The following is a 22,254-nucleotide window of genomic DNA, read 5'->3' on the forward strand; positions in this document are numbered from 1 at the left end:
GCCCCCCACTTCACTCTGAGGACAGGCTGGGAGGTAGGAGGGCATGAAGAGGCAGGGGAAGGCAGGAACTGGTGCAGAGGTTTAATGGGGCAGGAGCTGGGGCCAGGTGAGGAGGGGAGGGCTGTCACTGTGGCAGGAGGCTGAGCAGGAGGCTGGGCAGAAGGGCGGCCGCCAGGCAGTGGGGCTCCAGGAAAGCCAGCTGGGCCCCTGAGGTCAGCCGGTCACCATAGCGGTCCAGTAGCATCAGGACCACACCATTCGTCCAGCCAAAGCCCTCCTGGGAGAGGCAGGGCAGTGGGGCCAGGTCTCTGGGGAAGCCTCAGACCCTTGGTGGGGGCTGTGGGCTCTCTCCCCAGGGGCACTGGCCCTGCCTAACCCCAGCGGTACAGGAAGCACCAGTCAGCTCATCCCCTGGGCCCACATGCAGGTGAGCACACTGAGGCCTGGGGCGGGGGTCATGCGCAGCAGAGTCCAGGAGTTCCCTGGTGTTGGCCAGCCCACCCCTAGCCTGCTCACCTGAACTTCATATTCTCCTCCCCCACCGGGCTGTCCACCGTTGCTGACGTCATACTGGGGACAAGCTGTATGTCAGGTACTACCCCCCAGCTCCAGGAACAACAAACAACCAGAGCCCCTGGGGAGAAGCTGCTCTGCCTGCCCAGCAGCCCCCGCAGTGCTCAGGAGTGGCCACTGGGACAGCCTGGGGGTGCAGGCAGGGCTTGGGCCAGCTCACCTTCTCATACATGGCTGACTTCTGCGAGTAGACATCAAAGTTGGTTCGGATCCAATTCTGAGCCAGCTGGAAAGCCACTTCCTGGGCCCGACGTAAAGGTGCCTTGGCCAGGCCTAGACCCCATTGCAGGCAGGACTCAACCTCCAGGTCTCCCATCCCAGACAGAGCAGTGGCTGCACCCTACTCTCCCCAAGGAGAGAAAGAAGCCTAGGCCCTAAGACTTCCTTCCTGAGACCACAGGCCAAACTGCCCTTAATCGACGGCCCTGGTTTGAAGGGCGAACAGGACTGATTGCACTGGACAGGTTGGGTGGACATAAATGTTTGCCAAGTGGAGGCCAGGAGAGCAGAAGAGCGAGAGAAAGGACATGGGGCCTCCTGCGTCTTTTGTTCATGCCTCCCCAGCACCAGGGAGGCCCACCTCTACGCCCTGGGGAGGGTCCTTGGCTGTGCCAGCCCTGCCTCCCTACCTCTGATGACCAGGTCCTGCAGGGGGGCCCAGGCATTGGGGAAATCCCACTGCTGGCCTGTCTTCTGGAGAGAGGTCGGGATCCCATACTGGTAAGTCAGGATCCGGTTGTCCTAGAAGGTCCCAGACATTCCCGTGACTGTGGGTGGGGCTGGACTGGGAGCCAGGACAGGACGCTGGGCCCGGCGGGAAGCCAGACGTCCCCTTCCTGGCCTTTCTCTTCTCGGCTCACAGCTGCTCCCCGGTGGCTCCAGTGGGACCCGCAGGCTGGGACAAGGGGTGTAGTCGGAGGAAGCGGCCTCCCCTGCAGGTCCTGCTCAGGGTCGGGAGGGGGCGGTGCTGCCTGCAGTGGACCCGAGCCACCTGCTGTGCCCTCACCTCCAGGTATTTCAGAGCCTTGTCCGCCACACCAGGGTCAGAGAAACACCCGGCCCAGAGTGGAGTGAGGTTGGATGGGTAAAACTCCCGGTTCTTCTTCTTGTTCTCAAGGTCGTAGTCGAACCAGGCTCCGGTCTCCTCATCCCACAGGACTGCGTTCAGGGCGGCCAAGCGCTGCGACCGCAGGATTCTGTACTTCGTGGCCTGGGAGTCGTTCCCTGGGGCAGTGCTGCCTTTAGAGCCAGCAGCCAGCGCCCTGCCTGCAGCCCTAGGCCTTTCGTGGTTCTACTTTAGCCTCCTCCCTTTGTGTTTCTCTGCAAAGGCTGAGACACCCTGATGACCAAGGGGATGTGCCCACCACATTTCTGGCCTATGGCCCCACACTGCTCCCAGGGAACCACTGGAGCTGATCTGTCCCCAGGGTCTCCAGGGTCTATCCTCCCAAGGGTACTGGCTGGGTGGATTCCCCTAGCTCTTAGGGGGTCAAGGGCAGCCGTCTGAGGGAGAGGGAGTGGAAGGATTTTGGATGCGTGGACTAGGGTTCCCCTCACAGACCCTAGAGACCCTCACAGTAAGAAAGGGAGGAAGAGAGGACTAGGGTTGGCTCCGTTTGTCCTCTTGTCTGGTACACAAATGTGAGTGCAGGCTTCCACTAGGGCGGGGCTCGACAGGCTAAGTTGCTGAAGGCCTGTCACACAAGGGTCCTACTTCCAGTTCTATTGCCAAGCCTGAGCAGGAAACCAAGCTCTCTGCTTTCCCTTCCCTCCTGGGGTGCTCACCCAGCCTGGAATAGAAGTTGCTCATCAGCTCCTCTGCTTGGCATAGGAAGGCATTCAGGTCAACAGGCACCAGTTTGCTCGTTCGGATGCCGCTAAGCGAGTTGGGGTTTGGGCCTCCGATGAGCCAGCGTGAAGAGAAGTCCCAGCCAGACTCAGCCCCAGCCTTGAGCTCAGCCCACAGAGCCTCCCGGTCTCCTGTGAGGACAGAGCAGGGAACCAGCCAGTCCCGGCTGCAGGATAGGCAGCCATTGACAGGAGACCAGAGCCTGACACAGCAGGTGTGCAGCTGCCCTGCCCCCAGCCCTCCCTCACCCTCCTGCTGCTCACCTTCTGGCAAGGTGTCAGCCAACTCCGCATCTTTGCTGTAGGACTCAGGCCTGGCAAAGAGGAGAGGTGGGCAGCCTGGCACTAGTAGCTACTAAGCCCCTCTGTGGTCAAGAAGAGGCTGAGCCATCTTGATCCAGCTGCCCTTGGGCCCCACAGCCCAGGATTGCAGAGGGCTCTGTCACCATCTGAGAGGCCACGCTAAGTCACTCCTCCTCCTGCCCGGGGCATTGTGATGCTCTAACCAGAGTGAGCAGGTAAGAGATTGAGGGGTGGGCTGCGCAGTTCCTCACCTAGGTCCCCCATAAGGGACATAATAGTGATTCAGGAGGTAGTTCTTTCCCTCCAAGCTCACAGAGACAGTCCTGTTCTTGGTCCAAAAGTCCAATTCCAAGGCTAGCGTCTCAATGTTTTCCCTGGAGTGAAGCAGAACCACCTCAGCCCAGGCGCGCTGCCCATCCCCGGCCCTGAGAGGTCTGAGGGGTGGGTGGGTCTGCAGAGCAGCACAGGGAGGGTGGTACCCACTGTAGAAAGGCGGTGTCATTGGTGTGAGTCAGGTAGCAATCCATCATGAGGGTCAAGAGTGGGGGCTGGCTCCGCTGCAGGTAGTACACGCGCCCACCATTGGGGACATGCCCATAGCTGCCAAGGGGAAGGCCTGCTGAGATGCCCTCTCCCCAGCAACCGGCACCAAGGCAATCCAGCTCCAGGCCCCTGGCACACATGCCTCTCCTCCCCACCTAGGCTAGGGGTGCCTGGCCCCCCTCACGTTTTCACCAGGTCCAAGAAGTTCTGCAGCATGCCCTTCACTGTCTCAGCCATCTCCGAGAGGAGCAGACCCTCCATGACCCAGTAGGAGTCCCTGGGGAAGGGGCAGCTTAGGCACCACCCTGCTGCCTCCCTCTGCCCTGCACACCAGCCAGTGGGGCACTCTGCCCTGCTCAAGACACCCTGCTGGCCCTGGGTTTCTCCACCACTGCCAGTCCTGCAGGCCCCTTGGTCTTTCGGGCCTGGGTGCTCACCAGTAGTAGAACTCAACAAAGCGACCGCCAGGCACAATGAAGGGATGTTCTGAGTAGATGAGAGAGAACCGCTCAGGGTGGCTGAGAACCTCTGGCTTCATCTGGAGTCGGGAGAGAGGGCAAGGGGAGCCTAGAATCCCCATGGAAGCAGAGGCTGCAGGCAGCTGGAGGATCTGAGGCCCCGGGAGTCACAGCTTTGGAGCCAGGCAGTTGGGTTCAGCTCGGGCTCCACTGCTACTCAGCCATGTAATCAAGGCCTGGCCGCTGGGAGCCTTGGGGTCCTCATTCCTCACCTGCCAGCCTTGGGAGTCCCGGCTCAACTTGGTGCCGGGTAGAAGACCCGACCACTCAGCCAGGCACTGGGCAGGTATCCACCAAGCAGTGGCCATTATGAAGACCCAGGGTGGGCTGGGTGGGTGAGGGGGGTGCCAGCCCCCCATTTCCCCTCTACTCCCTATCCTTGCTGCCACCACCCAGCCAGGCCCAGAGGATTGGCCCGTCACCCCCATTCTCTGAGCCAGGTGGGGATAAAACCCCAAACCCTTTCCCCAGGTGAGGGGATGTGGATGAGCAAAGTAGCTCAGGACAGGGCTGAGCACAGGGCCTGGCCCCACGCAGCAGTAGCACTGATGCCTCCTGAGACGGAGGCCTGGCCCGGGAGCTCAGGGAAGGAGAGAGCCCAGCAGGCAGTGAACATCTACCCAGTGGTGCCAGAGGCAGTGCTGGGCAGCCTGGAGGTGGCAGGGCAGGCTAGGGTTTCCTGAGGAGGCTAGGGAGCCTTCCTGTAGGAGGCGAGGCATTAGAAGTAGATGCTGCCCTTCTGACCTCAGAAGTTCTTTCTAGAGGGCCTCTATTTGGGGACCCAGGGGCCAGGGACTGGTTTCTCAGGAAAGGAAACCTGATCTGTGCTCCAGAGACACTGTGGGCCCCAGGCACATTCCTCTCTTCAGTTCCCTTGGCCAGGCCTTGGGCAGGCCCAGGACGCTGATACCTTCTTCCCCAGCTTCTTCCAGAGCTGGTGCAGCTGCCCTGCCCAGGCACGCAGTTTGGCATCTGAAATCTTCTGCAGGAACTGGGGGCTGGAAGAACACAGGCCCCACAGGGTTCAGGGAGGCAGCTCAGTTGGAAGGAACCCTCTCTTCTTCCCCGTCCAGAGTCATACCTGTCTTTCCAGTCTGCGGGGGTCCAGGGCTGCAGCTCCTGCCCCTTGGCCTGGAAGTGTTCGTGGACAAACACCTGCAGCTGCTCCCTGGGGATGCTGTGATTGTGGTCCCTGGACAGCTCAGTGAAGGTCTGCAGGACTTGTTCTGGAGAGCAGGCAGCAGGGAGGGGTCAGCAGGGTGTCACAAGCCACTCCCTGATCACAGGGGCCTCTCTGCTTGGTCTTGCCCCCTGCCTTCTTTGGAGAGAAGGTTCTTTGGAGAGGAGATTCAGCCCTAGGTGCTTCACCTGGAGCTATAGACAGTGGCATGTCCACAAACTGCTTGTCATCCTGGTAGAGCTTGGCCATTTGAACTTGGTGTAGGAGCTCCCCGTGGCAGTAAATCTCACTGCAGAGACAGGGATAGGAGCAGGTCATGTCACCACCACCACCCCATTAGGACAGAAGAGAAGGCTAGAGTCTGTGGTAGACTGGTCAAGGCATGTTCCCTGGGACTGGACAAGGGCTGTGTGTGTGTGTGTGTGTGTGTGTGTGTTAGGAGTTTGTGGGTTGGAGTGGCATACAGGGCTGAGGGAACAAGTAGGGTCTTTGGGCAGTAAAGTACCTGTCCAACTGCCTGAGCCCACACTGGTTGCTAATTTGAGATGGTGTAGAATAGCTAGTGGACAAAGGGAGGTTAGCACTTTAATCATACAGGTGTGGCCAATTCTCTGTACAATGGCCCTGTGTAGACTCGATCGGAAGGCATTATGGCAGAAACCTGGGAGGTGCACTCAGTGGTGATGGCTGAGATTGGGCCAGAACATTTCCAGGCAGTGTATGGTATAGGCCATTTGAGAGACAATTACTAGCTGGCTCTTGGGTGTTTCCTGAAACTGCCTCCATGACGGCAGGACACAAAATAATCCTGAAACCTGAAATACCCATAATGTCTTGGGTGATGTCACAGGAACACTCTGTAACGAAGGCAGTGCCCAGAAGAGTTCCTGAATAAAATGGAAACGGTTTATTCAGGAGCCTGCTGCTGAGGGAATGCAAGGAGGTGCTAATGGTATTCAGGAGCAGAAAGCCTCTTTCCCCCTAGGGCCAACTTTGGAAGCACCGAGGAGCTGATGGATCCTAGTGCCACATAGGAGGGGCCCTATGAACAGCTCTTGGTTGAACAACAAAAAGCTGCTTGGTTTATGGGTAGAAAGACCTTGTTTGGAAGGCTTTTCACTCTGACTGAGGATGGAAAATCTTTGAAGAAGGTAAGAACAAATCACCTCAGTGGACTGAATTGCATGCTGTTTTCCTTGCAGTGATAGAAAGATCGAATGATAAAAGCCCCTGTGTTTGAGCTTTTACTGACTCATGGGCAGTAGCCAATGGCCTGGCAGATGGGCAGTGAAAAACTGAACTATTAAAGTGTTGCCCACCTGGGGCATAACCCTATGGAAATGTAAGGGGCACATTAAAGTAGCTTTGCATATCAGGTTGTAGATGCAAATATGCGAAATACTACAAGATGCTATATTAGAACAGAAGATGCTGTACCAATATGGACCACTAAGTTACATTTCTTCAGATCAAAGAACACAATTGACAGCACCTAGTGTCCAGCAATGAGCCAAGCAATACCACAGCAAATGGACATACGGTGTTGCATACCATCCTCAGAGTAGCGCTTTGATAGAGAATTGGAACAGACAGTTGAAACATTTGCTGTCTACAGTGGGGGAGGGAGATAAAAGCATGATGGGGTGGCTTACATACCTTCAAAAATGTGTGCTCTGGCCGGGCACAGTGGCTCATGCCTGTAATCCCAGCACTTTGGGAGGCCGAGGCGGGTGGATCACTTGAGGTCAGGAGTTCAAGACCAGCCTGGGCAATATGGTGAAACCCCATCTCCACTAAAAATACAAAAATTAGCCAGGTGTGGTGGCATGTGCCTGTGATCCCAGCTACTTGGGAGGCTGAGGCAGGAGAATCACTTGAACCCAGGAGGTGGAGGTTGCAATGAACTGAGATCATGCCACTGTAATCCAGCTTGGGTGACAAGAGCAAGACTCTGTCTTTAAAAAAAAAAAAAAACAGTGTGTGCTCACATTCAGCTTGAGAGGAGCAAAGGGAGGTCTCCATTGGTTGAATCCCCTAATTTTTCCGGGGGATCTGAGAAGAGGGAGGGCGGAGTTGTTGGTATGACTATATGATTTGTTCCCACATCATCTCAGCTACTTTTTTCCTACCCAATACAGTAGCCCCACGACTAGGACTGCAAATATGGGTGTCAGAAGAAGGGACAATTCTCAAAGAAAAAACTACAACTGGCTGGGCACGGTGGCTCACGCCTGTGATCCCAGCACTTTGGGAGGCCGAGGTGGGCGGATCACAAGGTCAGGAGAACGAGACCATCCGGGCTAACACGGTGAAACCCTGTCTCTACTAAAAATACAAAAAATTAGCCAGGCGTGGTGGCGGGTGTCTGTAGTCCCAGCTGCTCAGGAGGCTGAGGCAGGAGGATGGCTTGAACCCGGGAGGCAAAGCTTGCAGTGAGCCGAGATCACGCCACTGCACTCCAGCCTGGGCAACAGAGCGAGACTCCGTCTCAAAAAAAAAAAAAAGAAAGAAAGAAAAAACCACAACTGTACCTTTAAACCTTCATGCCAGATTTACTAAGGGCCTGATGGGGTGTGTTGTGCCTTCACAGCATCTGGCTAAATTTGGCTTCTTAGTGAATGCAGCTGTATTGCCTAGTGGTCAAGATAGCCCACTAGTTCCGCACCTTTGTTAACTCTTCCTTATATGAATGGGAGCAGACTGAGGGCGAGGCACCTGCAACACTACTATTACTGCTGGCAATGTGGATCAGCACGGTGGCCAAGCCTCATGTCCCTTCCAAAGGTGGAAAAATGTGGTAAAAATCAATGATAGGCCGGGTGCGGTGGCTCACACCTGTAATCCCAGCACTTTGGAAGGCCGAGGCAGGTGGATCAGGAGGTCAGGAGATCAAGACCATCCTGGCCAACATGGCAACACCCCCATCTCTACTAAAAATACAAAAATTAGCAGGGCATGGTGGTGCCTGTAATTCTAGCTACTTGGGAGTCTGAGGCAGGAGAATTGCTTGAACCCAGGAGGTGGAGGTTGCAGTGGGCCGATATTGCACCACTGCACTGCAGCTTGGGCAATGGAGTAAAACTCCATCTCAAAAAAAAATCAATGACAGATGGTGAGGAAGAGACATAGTAGCTGAGGGTAAAGGAATGAGTAAATGGGTTATACAATGACAGGAATCCAATATCACATTGGTGTCTGGAGAGACTCGAAACAAGAGAATAAGATTGTCTCTTAGCACGATTATACCAGATGTCTGAAAGGAGGAAGCCATGCATTTGCCAAGACGACTCCTGCTCTTGGGCCCTGACAAGGTCAAATGGCAGCCTGCAAACCTGAGTGGCACTGCTCTGAGATTTGGTCATGTGATATGATGATGAGCTGCACCAATTGCTGACAACAGAATGTAACTCTAGCAATGTGCCAGAGACTTTTGACTTTTAATTTTCAGGTTACATCTACTACGAAGGATACCATTTGGGAAGGAATTTCCGGGAACTACTCTTTTTGGGGCCTTTGGATTGTGTGATTTACAACTCCTGGCAGACTAATCACTGCGTAACTGTAAACCTTGATCACTGAATGCTTAGAAAGGTCTCCGGTTAAAATGAGCAAAATACAGCAGCGGCATGGCCAGCCTGTCCCAATGAGCTCCATGCACAAATGCAGATCACCCTTGTTTTTGTGGATGAAAAGCTGTTAAACAGAATAGAAAAAAAATTTATTTTATTTTATTTATTTTTATTTTTTTTTAGACGGAGTTTTGCTCTTGTTGCCCAGGATGGAGTGCAATGGCATGATCTCGGCTCACTGCAACCTCTATCTCCTGGGTTCAAGCAATTCTTCTGCCTCAGCCTCCTGAGTAGCTGGGATTACGGGCATGTGCCACCACGCCTGGCTAATTTTGTATTTTTAGTAGAGATGGGGTTTCTCTATGTTGGTCAGGCTGGTCTCAAACTCCCAACCTCAGGTGATCTGCCCGTCTCAGCCTCCCAAAGTGCTGGGATTACAGGTGTGAGCCACTGCACCTGGCCTATTTTTTCTTTTTTTAGACAAGGGTTCAGTCTATCACCCAGGCTGGAATGCAGTGATGCAATCACAGCTTACTGCAATCTCAATCTCCCAGGCCCAAGTGATCCTCCCACCTCAACCTTCTGAGTAGCTGGGACTACAGGCATATGCCAGCATATCCAGCTAATTTTTTCTATTTTTTTGTAGAGACAGGGTCTCAATATGTTGCCCAGGCTGGTCTTGAATTCCTGGGTTCAAGTGATCCTCCTGGCTTCAAGTAATCCTCCTGGCTTGGCCTCCCATAGTGTTGAGATTACTGTGGCGTGGGCCAGCATGCCCAGCCCAAATGGGTTTCTTATAGTATTAAAGCAGTAGGCATCCCATGATTTGTCCAAATTCTCCTGGGGAACAGCCCCATACTGAGACAAGGAAGGCTATGGGAGGCCTTATGGCATACTCAAACTAATTACACCGAGGTGTGATGACCACTCATCTAACCCTAGTATGGGGAACTCACAAATTCTGGGTACAAAACATGTATCCTAACAGCACTCAGGCCTTTAGTACAAAATGGCAACAGCATACATGATGGAATAAACATTGGCCCATGAGATAGAAAAGGCTCTAAGGGAGATAGGTTCCCCCATCATGGAACAAGCTGAATTTATCAATCCTATTTTTTTCACCTTAAAGTCTTTTATCCCTAACAAATTTACTTTTTTTTTTTTTTGAGACTGAGTCTCATTCTGTCGTCCAGGCTGGAGTGCAGTGGCGCCATCTCAGCTCACTGCAACCTCCACCTCCCCGGTTCAAGCAATTCTCATGCCTCAGCCTCCCAAGTTGCTGGGATTACAGGCATGTGCCACCACACGCAGCTAATTTTTGTATTTTAGTAGAGACAGGGTTTCACCATGTTGGCCAGGCTGGTCTTGAACCTTCTGACCTCGGGTGATCCGGCTGCCTTGGCCTCCCAAAGTGTTGGGATTACAGGCGTGAGCCACCCCACCCAACCTACAAATTTACTTTTAACAAGGAGAAGCATTTAGAGAAAAAGACGTATTAGAGGAGGAGGGAATACTTCCAAACTCATTCTACAAAGCCAGTATTACCGTGATACCAAAACCAGATGAAGACACATCAACAAATAAATAAAACTGTAGGCCAGTATCACTAATGAATATTGATGCAAAAATCCTCAACAAAGCACTAGCAAACCTTGGCTAGGCACGGTGGCAAAACCCTGTCTCTACAAAAAAGATGAAAAAATTAGCTGGGCGTGGTGGCATGCACCATGTTGCTTGGGAGGCTGAGGTGGGAGGATCACTTGAGCCCAGGAGGCAGAGGTTGCAGAGCCGTGATTGTGCTGCTGTACTCCAGCCTGGGCAACAGGGTGAGACTCTGTCTCAAAAAAAAAAAAAAAGAAAGAAAGATTTTCCATGTTCATTATTTATGGATTGGAAGAATCAATATTGTTAAAATGTTCATATGGGCTGGGCGCAGTGGCTCATGCCTGTAATCCCAGCACTTTGGGAGGCCAAGGCAGGCGGATCAGTTGAGGTTGGGAGTTCGAGACCAGCCTGACCAACATGGTGAAACCCCATCTCTACTAAAAATACAAAAATTAGCCAGGCGTGGTGGTGCATGCCTGTAGTCCCAGCTACTTGGGAGGCTGAGGCAGGAGAATTGCTTGAACCCAGGAGGCAGAGGTTGCGCCACTGTGCTCCAGCCTGGGTGACAGAGCAAGCCTCCATCTCAGAATAAATAAATAAATAAGGAGCTCATACAACTCTATTAAAAAAACTAATAATCCAATTAAATATGGGCAAAAAAACTGAGTAGACATTACTCAAGAGCAGACACACATTCCCTTAAGTAAGAAAAGAAATAAAAAAGAAGACATACAAATGGCAAACAAGCAAATGAAAAGGTGCTCAATATAATTGATCATCAGAGAAATGCAAATCAAAACTACAATGAGATAGCATTTCATCCCTATTAAAATGGCTTTTATCCAAAAGCCAGGTCATAACAAATGCTGGTGAGGACGTGAAGAAAAGGAAACCCTCATACACTGTTGGTGGGAATGTAAATTAGTACAACCACTATGGAGAACAGTTTGAAGGTTCCTCAAAAAACTAAAAATAGAGCTACCATATGATCCAGCAATCCCATTGCTAGATATATGAACAAAAGAAAAGAATCAATGTATTGAAGAGATATCTGCACTCCCATGTTTATTGCAGCACTATGGACAATAGCCAAGATTTGGAAGCAACCTAAGTGTCCATCGACTGATGAATGGATAAAGAAAATGTGGTACATATCCACAATGGAGTACTATTCAGCCATAAAAAAATGAGATCCTGCCATTTGCAAGAACGTGGATGGAATTGGAGGTCATTATATTAAGTGAAATAAGCCAGATGCAGAAAGACAAACTTCATATGTTCTCACTTATTTGTGGGAGCTTAAAATTAAAATAATTGAACTCATGGAGATAGTAGAATGATGATTAGAAGAGGCTGGAAAGGGTAGTGGTATAGTGGCAGGAGTCGCAGGGAGGTAGGGATGGTTAATGGTACAAAAAAAATAGAAATAATGAATAAGACCTAGTATTTGCCAGCACAACAGGTGACTGTAGTCAAAAATAATTTAATTGTACATTTAAAAATAACTAAAAGAGTATAATCAGATTGTTTGTAACACAAAGGATGAATGCTTGAGGTGGTGGACACCCCATGTACCCTGATGTGATTATTACCCATTGCATGCCTGTATCAAAATATCTCATGTAATTCATAAATATGTATACCTACTATGTACCTCCAAAAATTAAAAATAAAAAAAAAAGAACAAAACAAAACAAAAGATTAAGTGAGGGGCTTCAAATGTCTTAAATATTAAATAAATGTAAGGTATTATTTTTTATTTAAAAAAAGAAATCAATTTCCAGTTCCACTCCCCTACCCAGAGATTGGGAGGTCAGGCTGATATCACTTGGCTCAAAGTCCCATCTCTCCAAACACACAGTTTGGTCTTTCTGGCATGTCCAGTCCTTGTCCTGAGTCAGCTAGTTAGTATAATCCATCTAGAGCCTTGCCATGAGCACCAAAGACACACCTATCATTTGGGAAATTCCAAGAGCTTAGAAGTTACTTCCCAGCAACCTGGGTCAAAGAACAGACAAACTCTATTATACAACAGTCCAGTCCCTAGCCTTTACCCGTAGATCCCTTGTAGCAAAACAATTATGCTTTCCTGAGCAACTGCATTTGGGATAGCATTTTTATAACAGACAAAGAGATAATGTCAACATGAATATGCCGAAAATTTAGAGGAGCTAGTGTGGAAGTAGAGATAGGAGCTTTTAGCTCAATTTCCCAATACATGTGACCCTCAATATTAGTAGTATATTCTTGCCAACAATGCCAGTGCTTTATTATGGTAGATGTAACCTGAAAAATAAGAGTCAAAAGATGTTCACACATTACTAGAGTCCCATTGTCATTAATAATTAGTCCAGTTCATCACCAGATCATATGAGAAAATGTCTCCCAGGATAAGGCCACTCAGGCTGGCAGGTTCCCCTTTGATCCTGTCAGTTTCCAGAGCAGGAGTGGTCTTGGCAGAATATGGCTTTACCCTTTCAGGCGTCAAGTATAATTGAATGAAGAGGCGATATCATCTTTTTCTCTGATCTTCTTTCTAAGCATTAATGTAATAGTGGACTTCCCTCATTGCATTTCTTATTAATGCATGGATTCATTCATTTATTCCCAGCTACTACACCTCTTTCTCTCCATTTATACCCAAGCTTTTCCACCTTTGGAAAGGACATTGGGTTAGCCCACTGTGTTTATCCAGATTGTAGGTAGAAACACTTGTCTTGTAAATGCTTCTCCTTCAGTCCACTCCCATTCATATAGGGCAGGCTTACATAGGTACAGAACTAGTAAGCTATCTTGAGCAGTAGGCAATATATTTGTATTTATTGTTAGCCCCATTTTTGCTAGATAAGGTGAAGGCACAACCTGCCCCATCAGACCCTTAGGAATTTTCACATAAAAGTTTAAGAATATAGTTATATTTTCTTGCTTAGGAATAATTCCTGCCTCTTGCATTTGTATCTGCAGTCCTAATTCAGAATTCTAGCAGATAAATGTAACAAAGAGATTAAAATAATTTAAAAGAATCAAGCAGAAACCCTAGAGCTGAAAAATGCAATTGGCATACTGAAGAATGCTTCGGAGTCCTTTAATAGCTGAATTGATCAAGCAGAAGAAAGAATTAGTGAACTTGAAGACAGGCTATTTGAAAATACACAATCAGAGGAGACAAGAGAAAAAAGAATAAAAAACAAGCATGCCTACAGGATCTAGAAAATACAATCAAAATGCCTCAAAATGGCAAATCTAAGACTTATTGTACTTAAAGAGGAGGTAGAGAAAGAGATAGGGACAGAAAGTTTATTCGAAGGGATAATAACAGAGAACTTCCCAAACCTAGAGAAAGATATCAATATCCAAGAACAAGAAAGTTATAGAACACCAAGCAGATTTAACCCAAAGACTACCTCAAGGCATTTACTAATCAAACTAAAGGTCAAGGACAAAGAAAGGATCCTAAAAGCAGCAAAAGAAATGAAACAAATAATATACAATGGAGCTCAGTCGTTCAAAGTGGTGAGAGAAGTCTGGCAGCAGACTTCTCAGTGGAAATCTTACAGTCCAGAAGAGAATGGCTTAACATATTTAAAGTGCTGAAGGAAAAAAACTTTTACCCTTGAATAGTATATCTGGTGAAAATATCCTTCAACCATGAAGGAGAAATAAAGACTTTCCCAGACAAACAAAAGCTGAGGGATTTCATCAATACCAGACCAGTCCTACAAGAAATGCTGAAGAGTGTACTTCGATCAGAAAGAATAGGATATTAACACGCAATAAGAAACCACCTGGGCCGGGCACGGTGGCTCATGCCTGTAATCCCAGCACTTCGGGAGGCCGAGGCGGGAGGATCACTTGAGGAGTTCGAGACCAACCTGACCAACATGGTGAAATCCTGTCTCTACCAAAAAATACAAAAAAATTAGCCAGATGTGGTGGCACACACTTGTAGTCCCAGGTACTGAGGAGGCTGAGGTGGGGGAATCGCTTGGACTGGGGAGGTGGAGGTTGCAGTGAGCTGAGATCTCGCCACTGCACTTCAGCCTGGGCAACAGAGTGAGACACTGTCTCAGGAAAAGAAAAAAGAAAAAAAAGTTAACGATCGCTGGACTCAGTGGCTCATGCCTATAATCCCAGCACTTTGGGAGGCTGAGGCAGGCAGATTACTTGAGGTCAGGAGTTCAAGACCAGCCTGGCCAACATGGAGAAACCCCATCTCTACTAAAAATATGAAAAATTAGCTGGGCGTGGTGGTGCATGCCTGTAATCACAGCTACTCTGAAGGCTGAGGCATGAGAATTGCTTGAACCCAAGAGATGGAGGTTGTAGTAAGCTGAGATCGTGCCACTGCACTCCAGCCTGGGTGACAGAGCGAGACTCCATCTCAAAAAAAAAAAAAAAAAGAAATCTCCTGAAGGTACAAAACTCACTGGTAATAGTAAGCACACAGAAAAAGCACACAGAATATAATAACACTAGAACTGTGGTGCGTAAACTACTCTTATCCTATGTATCTGCAGTCCTGGGACCACTGGGATTTACTGGAACCACTGAATCAGCTGGGAAAAAGAAAGTTTAATGTGGGGAAGAAAAAAAATGGTATAGTCATACCACATTGGAAGAATTGCTAGTCATCGTCCCCCAGCCCCTCTTCCCTTTAACTTCCAGAAAAGCAGAAGAATCTAATAGGGACAAACCCTCGAGCCCCCTTGCGTTGAGTGTGAGCACATACTTGTGAAGGCATGTAAGCCAGCCTTTCATACCTTCATACCCTTATTCCCTGCTGTTTTAGATAGCACATGCTTCAACTGCTCATCCCAATTCTCTATTGAACCACTCCTCTGAAGATGAAAGTGTTTCTTGATCTGAAGAAATGTAACTCAGTGGTTCAAATTGGTGGAGTATCTTTTGTTCTGACCCTTTTACAGTGTCAGTATTTTGAGCATTTGCATCTACCACTGGCCATGCAAAGCCCAGTCCAGAATCAGTGTCTACTCTTGTCAGGACCCATTTGTAGCCCTCCAGGCCTACCAGCATCAGTCCACCTTGCCAGGTATGTGCAGGGCCTTCCCTCCAAGGTCATCTTCCCACAGCCATGTGCGGTCTTTCTCTTTTTGGCAGACAGAAAAGTACTTAATGGCATTTTGTGCCTCGGCGGGAAAAGAGGACTAAGTCTAAATTCAGCTCTTCTCTGCATGGCTGCTGCCCCACAATGTCCATTAATTTCATGAATACATGTGGCCACCTCAGGTGAGCACGCAGGGATGCCTGCTTGTTGCCCCAGTTCCCTTTTGATCCTGGAAAGGGGTTCTTCTGATGGACATCAACATAACCTGCTTTAATGCACTCCTAAAATTCCTGTTGTGATTTCCATATAGACAAGTTTCCCATTGTCCTTCTGCCTGACCATATGGCCAGGCCATTGGCCACTGTCCAAGAGTTAGTAAAAACCTAAACAGTATGCAATTCAACCCACAGAGCTGATTTGTTTTTGCCTTCTTTGATCAGAGTGACAACCTTCCAAACAGTAGGCTGTTCATTCACCTTGGGACTGCCATCCATAAGCCAAACAGCTCTTTGTAGGTCAATTGAGAGCTGTCAATAGGGCACTGTCCAATTGGCAATAGAATCTAACAACTCCTTGAATGGGTCCAAAGTCAGTCCTAGGGGAAAAGAGTCTCTCTGCTTTTGAATACACTGAGTAACTCTGCATTCCCCCAGGAGCTTGTTCCTGATCCAGCCATTTCCATTTCATTATGGAACTCTTCTGGGCCCTGCCCACTCTCTGCGAGCATTTCCCCAAGATATTATAGGTATTTCAGGTTTCAAGATTATCTTACATCCTTCAGTCATAGGGGCAATTTCAAATAATGTCTGATAGCAAGCTAATAATTACCTCTCACATGGAAATTCTCTAGTCCAAAGTCTCAGCACTCATGCCAGGAGGTGCTCTAAGACTTTTGCTATAAAGTCCAGTCTATGCTCCAGAGAAGGCTAACAATCTCTGTGGACTTGGGCAATCTTATTGGTTCCCATTTGGAATGTCTAATCAATATTGCTTGATGAGTGGATTTCCAACCTTCTGTTTTACAATACTAGGTAGTGGAAATATTTCCTGGTCAGATACAATATCCATCCCTGTAATACATTCAGGTAGAAGAGATGCAACCACTCCACATAAAACCTGTTCAAGTGCATACCACTTTTTTGTTTTATTTTGTTTTTGAGATGGAGTTTCGCTTTTGTTGCCCAAGCTGGAGTGCAATGGCGAGATCTCAGCTCACTGCAACCTCCGCCTCCTGGGTTCAAGTGATTCTCCTGCCTCAGCCTCCCGAGTAGCTGGGATTACAGGTGCGCATCACCACGCCCGGCTAATTTTGTATTTTTAGTAGAGACAGAGTTTCTCCATGTTGGTCAGGCTGGTCTTAAACTCCTGACCTCAGATGATCCACCCACCTCTGCCTCCCAAAGTGCTGGGATTGCAGGCATGAGCCACTGCACCTGGCCGCATTTTTATATTCTCTCAATCTCACTGCAGTGCGCATCAGGGCTTCAGCAGGTGTTTTTGGTACCACAGTGCAGGACTGGAGGTTGTAATTCCACTGACCAGAATCTAAGCATGGCCCATCTTTTACTTTCAGTTTGGCTATTAGAGATAAAAATCTATAGGGATTGTATATTTGCTTTTCTTCTTCTTGGTATACATTTCCCTATGCACATGAGTCAACTCCCCAAAAGTTAGTGATCAATCATCTCTAATTTCCATTGGTAACTTTTACCTCCAGTAACTGATTGCAGCATGACTGCTCTTCACACCACGGGTGACCCTGTAGCCACTCGAGAATGAAAGGTTTCTCATCCCCTGCCCTTTCAACTTTTCTTTTCCCAACCCATATGTTTCAAGGAGTCAGGGTCATTCTAGTAAATCCACATTTTCTGACACCAACTGCAATACTGCAATTTAATCCTGGCACTAACCATCGGGAGTTAGTGCAGAATCCACACTCAGATTAAGGGCACGGTCCTGAGTGAGACGGCCTCACTTCTGACACCAGCCACAAGTTCAGGGGTCCCCAGGCCACCTGCACTTATTACCAAGTGGCTACAAATGTTGGGGTTCCCATAACCCTTTCAGATTTGATAATTTGCTAGAACAACTCACAGGACTCAGAAAAGCTTATGGTTATGCTTAGGGCTATAGTTTTATTATAAGAATACAAGCCAGGATCAGCCAAATGAAGGGACACATGGGGCAAGGTCTAGGGGGACCCTGAATGTAGAGCTTCTGTGTCCTTTCCCCATGGAACCAGGACGTTTCCCCTCCTGGCTCATCAGTGTGTTCACCAACCAGGACTTGGTATTTATTTTATTTGTTTGTTTGTTGAGACAGGATCTCACTCTGTCACCTAGGCTGGAGTGCAGTGGTGCAATCTCAACTCACTGCAACCTCCACCTCCCAGGTTCAAGTGATTCTCATGTCTTAGCCTTCTCAATAGCTGGGATTACAGGCATGCACCACCACGCCCTGCTAATTTTTGGCATTTTTGGTAGAGACAGGGTTTCACCATGTTGGCCAGGCTGCTCTCAAACTCCTGGCCTCAAGTGATCCACCCACCTCGGCCTCCCAAAGTGTTGGGATTACAGGCCTGAGCCACTGTGCCCAGCCTACTGACCAGGACTTTGAAGTCCAGAGTTTTTATTGAGGTTTCATGACATAGGCATGATTGATTGAATCATTGATCATGTAATTGAACTCCATCTCCAGCCCCTTCTCCTCCCTGAAGGTTGAGAAGTTGGGCTGATATCATGTGGACCAAAACCCCAACCGTCTACACACATGCTTGGCCTTTCTGGCACGGCCTGCCTTCATGTGGAGTCATCTTGTTGGCAGAAGCTGTCTAGGGACCCACCATAAGTCACCTCATTAACAAAAGCTATCAAGAGCCTGGGAAACATGGCAAAACCCCATCTCTACAAAAAATACAAAAATTAGCCAGGCGTGGTGGCACACACCTAGTCCCAGCTACTCAGGAGGCCAAGGTGGGAGGATCACCTAAGCCCAGAGAGGTTGAGGCTGCAGTGAGCCATGACTGCACCACGGCACTCCAGCCTGGGTGACAGAGTGAGACCCTGTCTCAAAAAGCAATCAGGCCAGGTACAGTGACTCATGCTTGTAATCCCAGCACTTTGGGAGGCCGAGGTGGGTGGATTGCTTGAAGTCAGGAGTTTTAAGACCAGCCTGGCCAACATGGTGAAACCCCATCTCTACTAAAAATACAAAAATTAGCCAGGCGTGGTGGTGCGTGCCTATAGTCCCAGCTACTTGGGAGTCTGAGGCAGGAGAGTCACTTGAACCCTGGAGGCAGAGGTTGCATTGAGCCAAAATCTTGCTACTGCACTCCGGCCTGGGCAACAGAGCTAGATTCTGTCTCAAAAAAAAAAAAAAAAAAAAACCACTAATCAGGGACCACTATGAATAACAGACATTCCTATCACTTGGGAGATTCCAAGAGCTTAGAGGTTACTTTGGAGGAACCCAGACAAAAACAAAACAAATTCCTCATTATACAAGAAGTGGCTTGTGCATGAAAGGATTGACTTAGCAGGTCTGCTGTGTTCAAACCCTGCACATTTCAGAGAAAGTTCTGGCCTGTGACCAGCCCTGAGAGATAAGATTTAAATTACCAAAATATGCTGCCTGATAAGTCTTTGTTTTTCTGGGGCCTTGGGCCGTGCCAGATATTTGATGCTAATAATGTGATTTGTGGCAGGGGCCTTTGGCCACCCAGTATCAGTTTGAACTCTGGAGAGTGAGTAACTGAGGTCAGCCACACAGGTAGTCCACGCTTCCATCGCTGGCCTCCAATAAAAACACTGGACACCAAGACTCAGGTGAGCTTTTGTGGTTGGCAATACTTCATGCGTGCTGTCACATGTTATTGCTGGAAAAATCAAGTGCTGTCCATATAAATCCATTGGGAGAGGAAAAACTGGAAGATTGAGATTATTTTCTCCTGAACTTGGCCCTAGAATATTTCACCCTTGATGGCTTTAACATGTATCTTTTCACTGTAAGAAACCATAATCAAAGCTGGGCACGGTGGTTCATGCCTGTAATCCCGGCACTTTGGGAGGCTGAGGCAGGTGGATCACAAGGACAAGAGATTGAGACCATTCTTGCCAACATGGCAACACCTCCGTCTCTACTAAAAATACAAAAATTAGCTAGGCGTGGTGGCAGGTGCCTGTAGTCCCAGCTACTGGGGAGGCTGAGGCAGGAGAATCGCTTGAACCCAGAAGGTGGAGGTTGCAGCGAGCTGAGATTGAGCCACTGCACTCCAACCTGGCGACAGAGCGAGACTCTGTCTCAAAAAAAGAAAAAAAAATGAAACCATAATCATGGTATAACCATTTGGAAGTGTTAGTGAATCACTGGCCTGAGGCTGGTATTAGGGAACACCAGTAAAGTCATCTTCCCCTACATTTGGCAAACAGCCTAATGCTTGACAAAGCACTGGACCACCCAGCCTCTCTGAAGTCCTCATTACAATTGCTCGGGACAAAACCTATTAATTATCCCAGGTACACTTTTCCCCTTTATACTCCACAATTGTCATGGGCAAGCACTGTCAACTCTCCCTGTAACACACACCCCCTATTGAACCCCTTGTCTCTGTCTCTAGTCTAACCACTGGAGCCCAAGCCCATACCTTGTTGCCTGGAGCCCCGCTCTCCCCAGACCTGTTCCCACTCTGCCCCAATCACACAGGCCTTCTTCCCAATCCCTGAACAGCGCCTCAGGGCCTCTGCATGGCCCTTTCCGTGCCTGGACTGTCCTCTCCCAGATCAGCTCAGCAATGGTTCCTGCCACAATTCTGCTCACACATCACCTCCTCGGAGACATCGTCCCTCCCCATCCTCTCTAACACACCCTCTGCTCACCTATACCAGCGAGTCCTAACTTCTCTCTACTTCAAACTGTGCTTCTGTTACTGTTTTGCTTCTATTATTATTATTATTATTTGAGACAGAGTTTTGCTGTTGTTGCCCCGACTGGAGTGCAATGGTGTGATCTTGGCTCACTGCAACCTCCACCTCCCGAGTTCAAGCGACTCTCCTGACTCAGCCTCCCGAGTAGCTGGGATTACAGGCGTGCGCCACCATGCCTGGCTAATTTTGTATTTTTCGTAGAGATGGGGGTTTCACCATGTTGGCCAGGCTGGTCTCGAACTCCAGACCTCAGATGATAGCTCCCACCTTGGCCTCCCAAAGTGCTGGGATTACAGGCATGAGCCACCATGCCCAGCTGTTTTTCTTCTATTATTATTGTTCTTGCAGGAGCCGGTAAAGTGGCTGATGTGGCCACAGCTCCATAAATCCATGTGGAACGAAGGGTGGACATTGCCTGAGTCCAGGAGACAGGACAGGGTCACTCATCTCTGTCCCTGGTGATGGAAACTCAGGCTCAGGAAAGAGCCTTGACCTGCCCTGGGTCACAGAGAGAGTATTAGGGTCGGGGCTCAAGCCCAGGTGCTGTCGTCAGGCCCTTAGGCCGCCTCTCACACCCAGACTAGGAAGCTGGAGCAGAAAGTTTGCTAGAACAATCCTGAGAAGAGGCCTGCACAGTTCAAGGGGCAGCTTGGAGGAGGAGAGGAAGGGAGGGCGGGCTCTGGCCAGCAGGCTCTTGGACCTCAGGCCAGGCTCAGGCAGCTGCATCTGGTATCAGGACTGCAAGTCCTGGCAGGGGGCGGTGGCTCACGCTTGTATTCCCAGCACAGTCGCCAAGCCTAATGTCCCTTTCAAAGGTGGAAAATTTTGGTAAAAATCAATGACAGGCTGAGCATGGTGGTGCATGCCTATGATTCCAGCTACTCAGGAGGCTGAGGCATGAGAATCTCTCGAACCCGGGAGGTTTAGGCTCAGTGAGTGGAGATGGTGCCACTGTACTCCACCTGGATGTCCGAGCAAGACTCTTAACAAAAAAAAAACGGACTGCAGGTGCAGTGCCCAGCACAGAGCCTGCTACATAGGAATTCTCATTTTCTTCTCTTCCCTACTCTTTCCTTCCTTTATAATCTCTTCCTTTCCCTCTGAATTACCGAGCCCAGAGCTTGAGATATCATCCCAGCCTCCCTCTTATTGCCATCCTCCCCTGCTGCCTTCCCCACACCCCTACCTCTCACAGGGTGGGGGTAGGGCCTCCTGGGACCGCAGTCCCAGCCCCAGCAGCAGTAGCAGGCACAGCTCCCAGGTCCTCCCTGGCATGGTGGCTGTGACTGTGACTGAATGAGCAAGCCCAGGCACCTTCGGCTTGCTGGGCACAGCCTGACTCACCTGCCTGTCCAAGTCGGCCAAAGTCCAGCCTTTGAGGCGTGGCCACCTGAGGGGACGTGTGCTTGGTCTGTGTGTGGTCCGCTCACCCCTCCTGCTCTCAGGGCACAGTGGCCACCTCTCCTGCTTCTACTTTGCCTCTTCTATTTCACAGTCTCAGCTGGTGCCAATGGCTCAGGCCCTTCCCTCAGAGCATGGGGGTGGGGGTGGGGAATGGGCATCCAAAGGCCAGGGACACAGTCAAGGCCACACACCTGTAACCTGGATGCCAAGTTCCTTGAGTGGCCCCAAGACCACCAACCTCAGAGAGTTACCATTTCCCTTAATATTTCAAATGGAATGGCTTAAGATCCTGTCCCTGTTGTGGTGTGAAATTCAGGGACTCTCACTGTTATCTGCAAGAGATACGGTGGAAGCATGGGACAGTAGAACCATTCTGTCTGGGGAGGACTAAGGGAGACCCACCATACTGTGTCATTTGTAATGAGTCTTTTTTTTTTTGAGACTGAGCCTCACTCTGTTGCTAGGCTAGAGTGCAGTGGTGTGATCTCAGCTCACTGCCACCTCTGCCTCCCGGGTTCAAACAATTCTCCTGCCTCAGCATCCTGAATAGCTGGGACTACAGGTGCCCGCCATTACACCTAGCTAATTTTTGTATTTTTAGTAGAGACGGGGTTTCACTGTGTTGGCCAGGATGGTCTCAATCTCTTGACCTCATGATCCACTCACCTCGGCCTCCCAAAGTGCTGGGATTACAGGTGTGAGCCACTGCTCCAGTCCTAAT

The 22,254-nt window shown here is 49.4% G+C and overlaps 1 protein-coding gene across 1 annotated transcript; it reads right to left on the bottom strand.

Annotated features, from left to right (window-relative positions):
• Positions 1-73: 73 nt before the first annotated feature.
• TREH (trehalase) lies at positions 74-21,404 on the bottom strand. Its single transcript, XM_054441063.2, has 15 exons — positions 21,316-21,404; positions 5,154-5,254; positions 4,867-5,011; positions 4,696-4,783; positions 3,705-3,805; positions 3,452-3,544; positions 3,208-3,324; positions 2,976-3,098; positions 2,686-2,735; positions 2,359-2,553; positions 1,580-1,797; positions 1,203-1,314; positions 734-846; positions 517-570; positions 74-277 (listed from the first exon to the last, which is right to left on the bottom strand). The coding sequence occupies exons 1-15, from the start codon at positions 21,402-21,404 to the stop codon at positions 125-127; spliced, it is 1,752 nt and encodes a 583-aa protein (XP_054297038.2). The 3' UTR covers positions 74-124.
• Positions 21,405-22,254: the final 850 nt, after the last annotated feature.

The sequence above is a fragment of the Pongo pygmaeus genome, chromosome 9 (assembly GCF_028885625.2).
Source record: "Pongo pygmaeus isolate AG05252 chromosome 9, NHGRI_mPonPyg2-v2.0_pri, whole genome shotgun sequence".
Classification (NCBI taxonomy): Eukaryota; Metazoa; Chordata; class Mammalia; order Primates; family Hominidae; genus Pongo; species Pongo pygmaeus.

Coding starts and splice junctions, on each gene's coding strand:
- TREH (XM_054441063.2), bottom strand. CDS start 21,404: ATGCCAGGGAGGACCTGGGAGCTGTGCCTGCTACTGCTGCTGGGGCTG. Junction 3,806..4,695: donor GGAAGAAGCTGGGGAAGAAG/GTATCAGCGTCC, acceptor TCCCGACTCCAG/ATGAAGCCAGAGGTTCTCAG. Junction 847..1,202: donor GCAGGACCTGGTCATCAGAG/GTAGGGAGGCAG, acceptor AATGGGGTCTAG/GCCTGGCCAAGGCACCTTTA.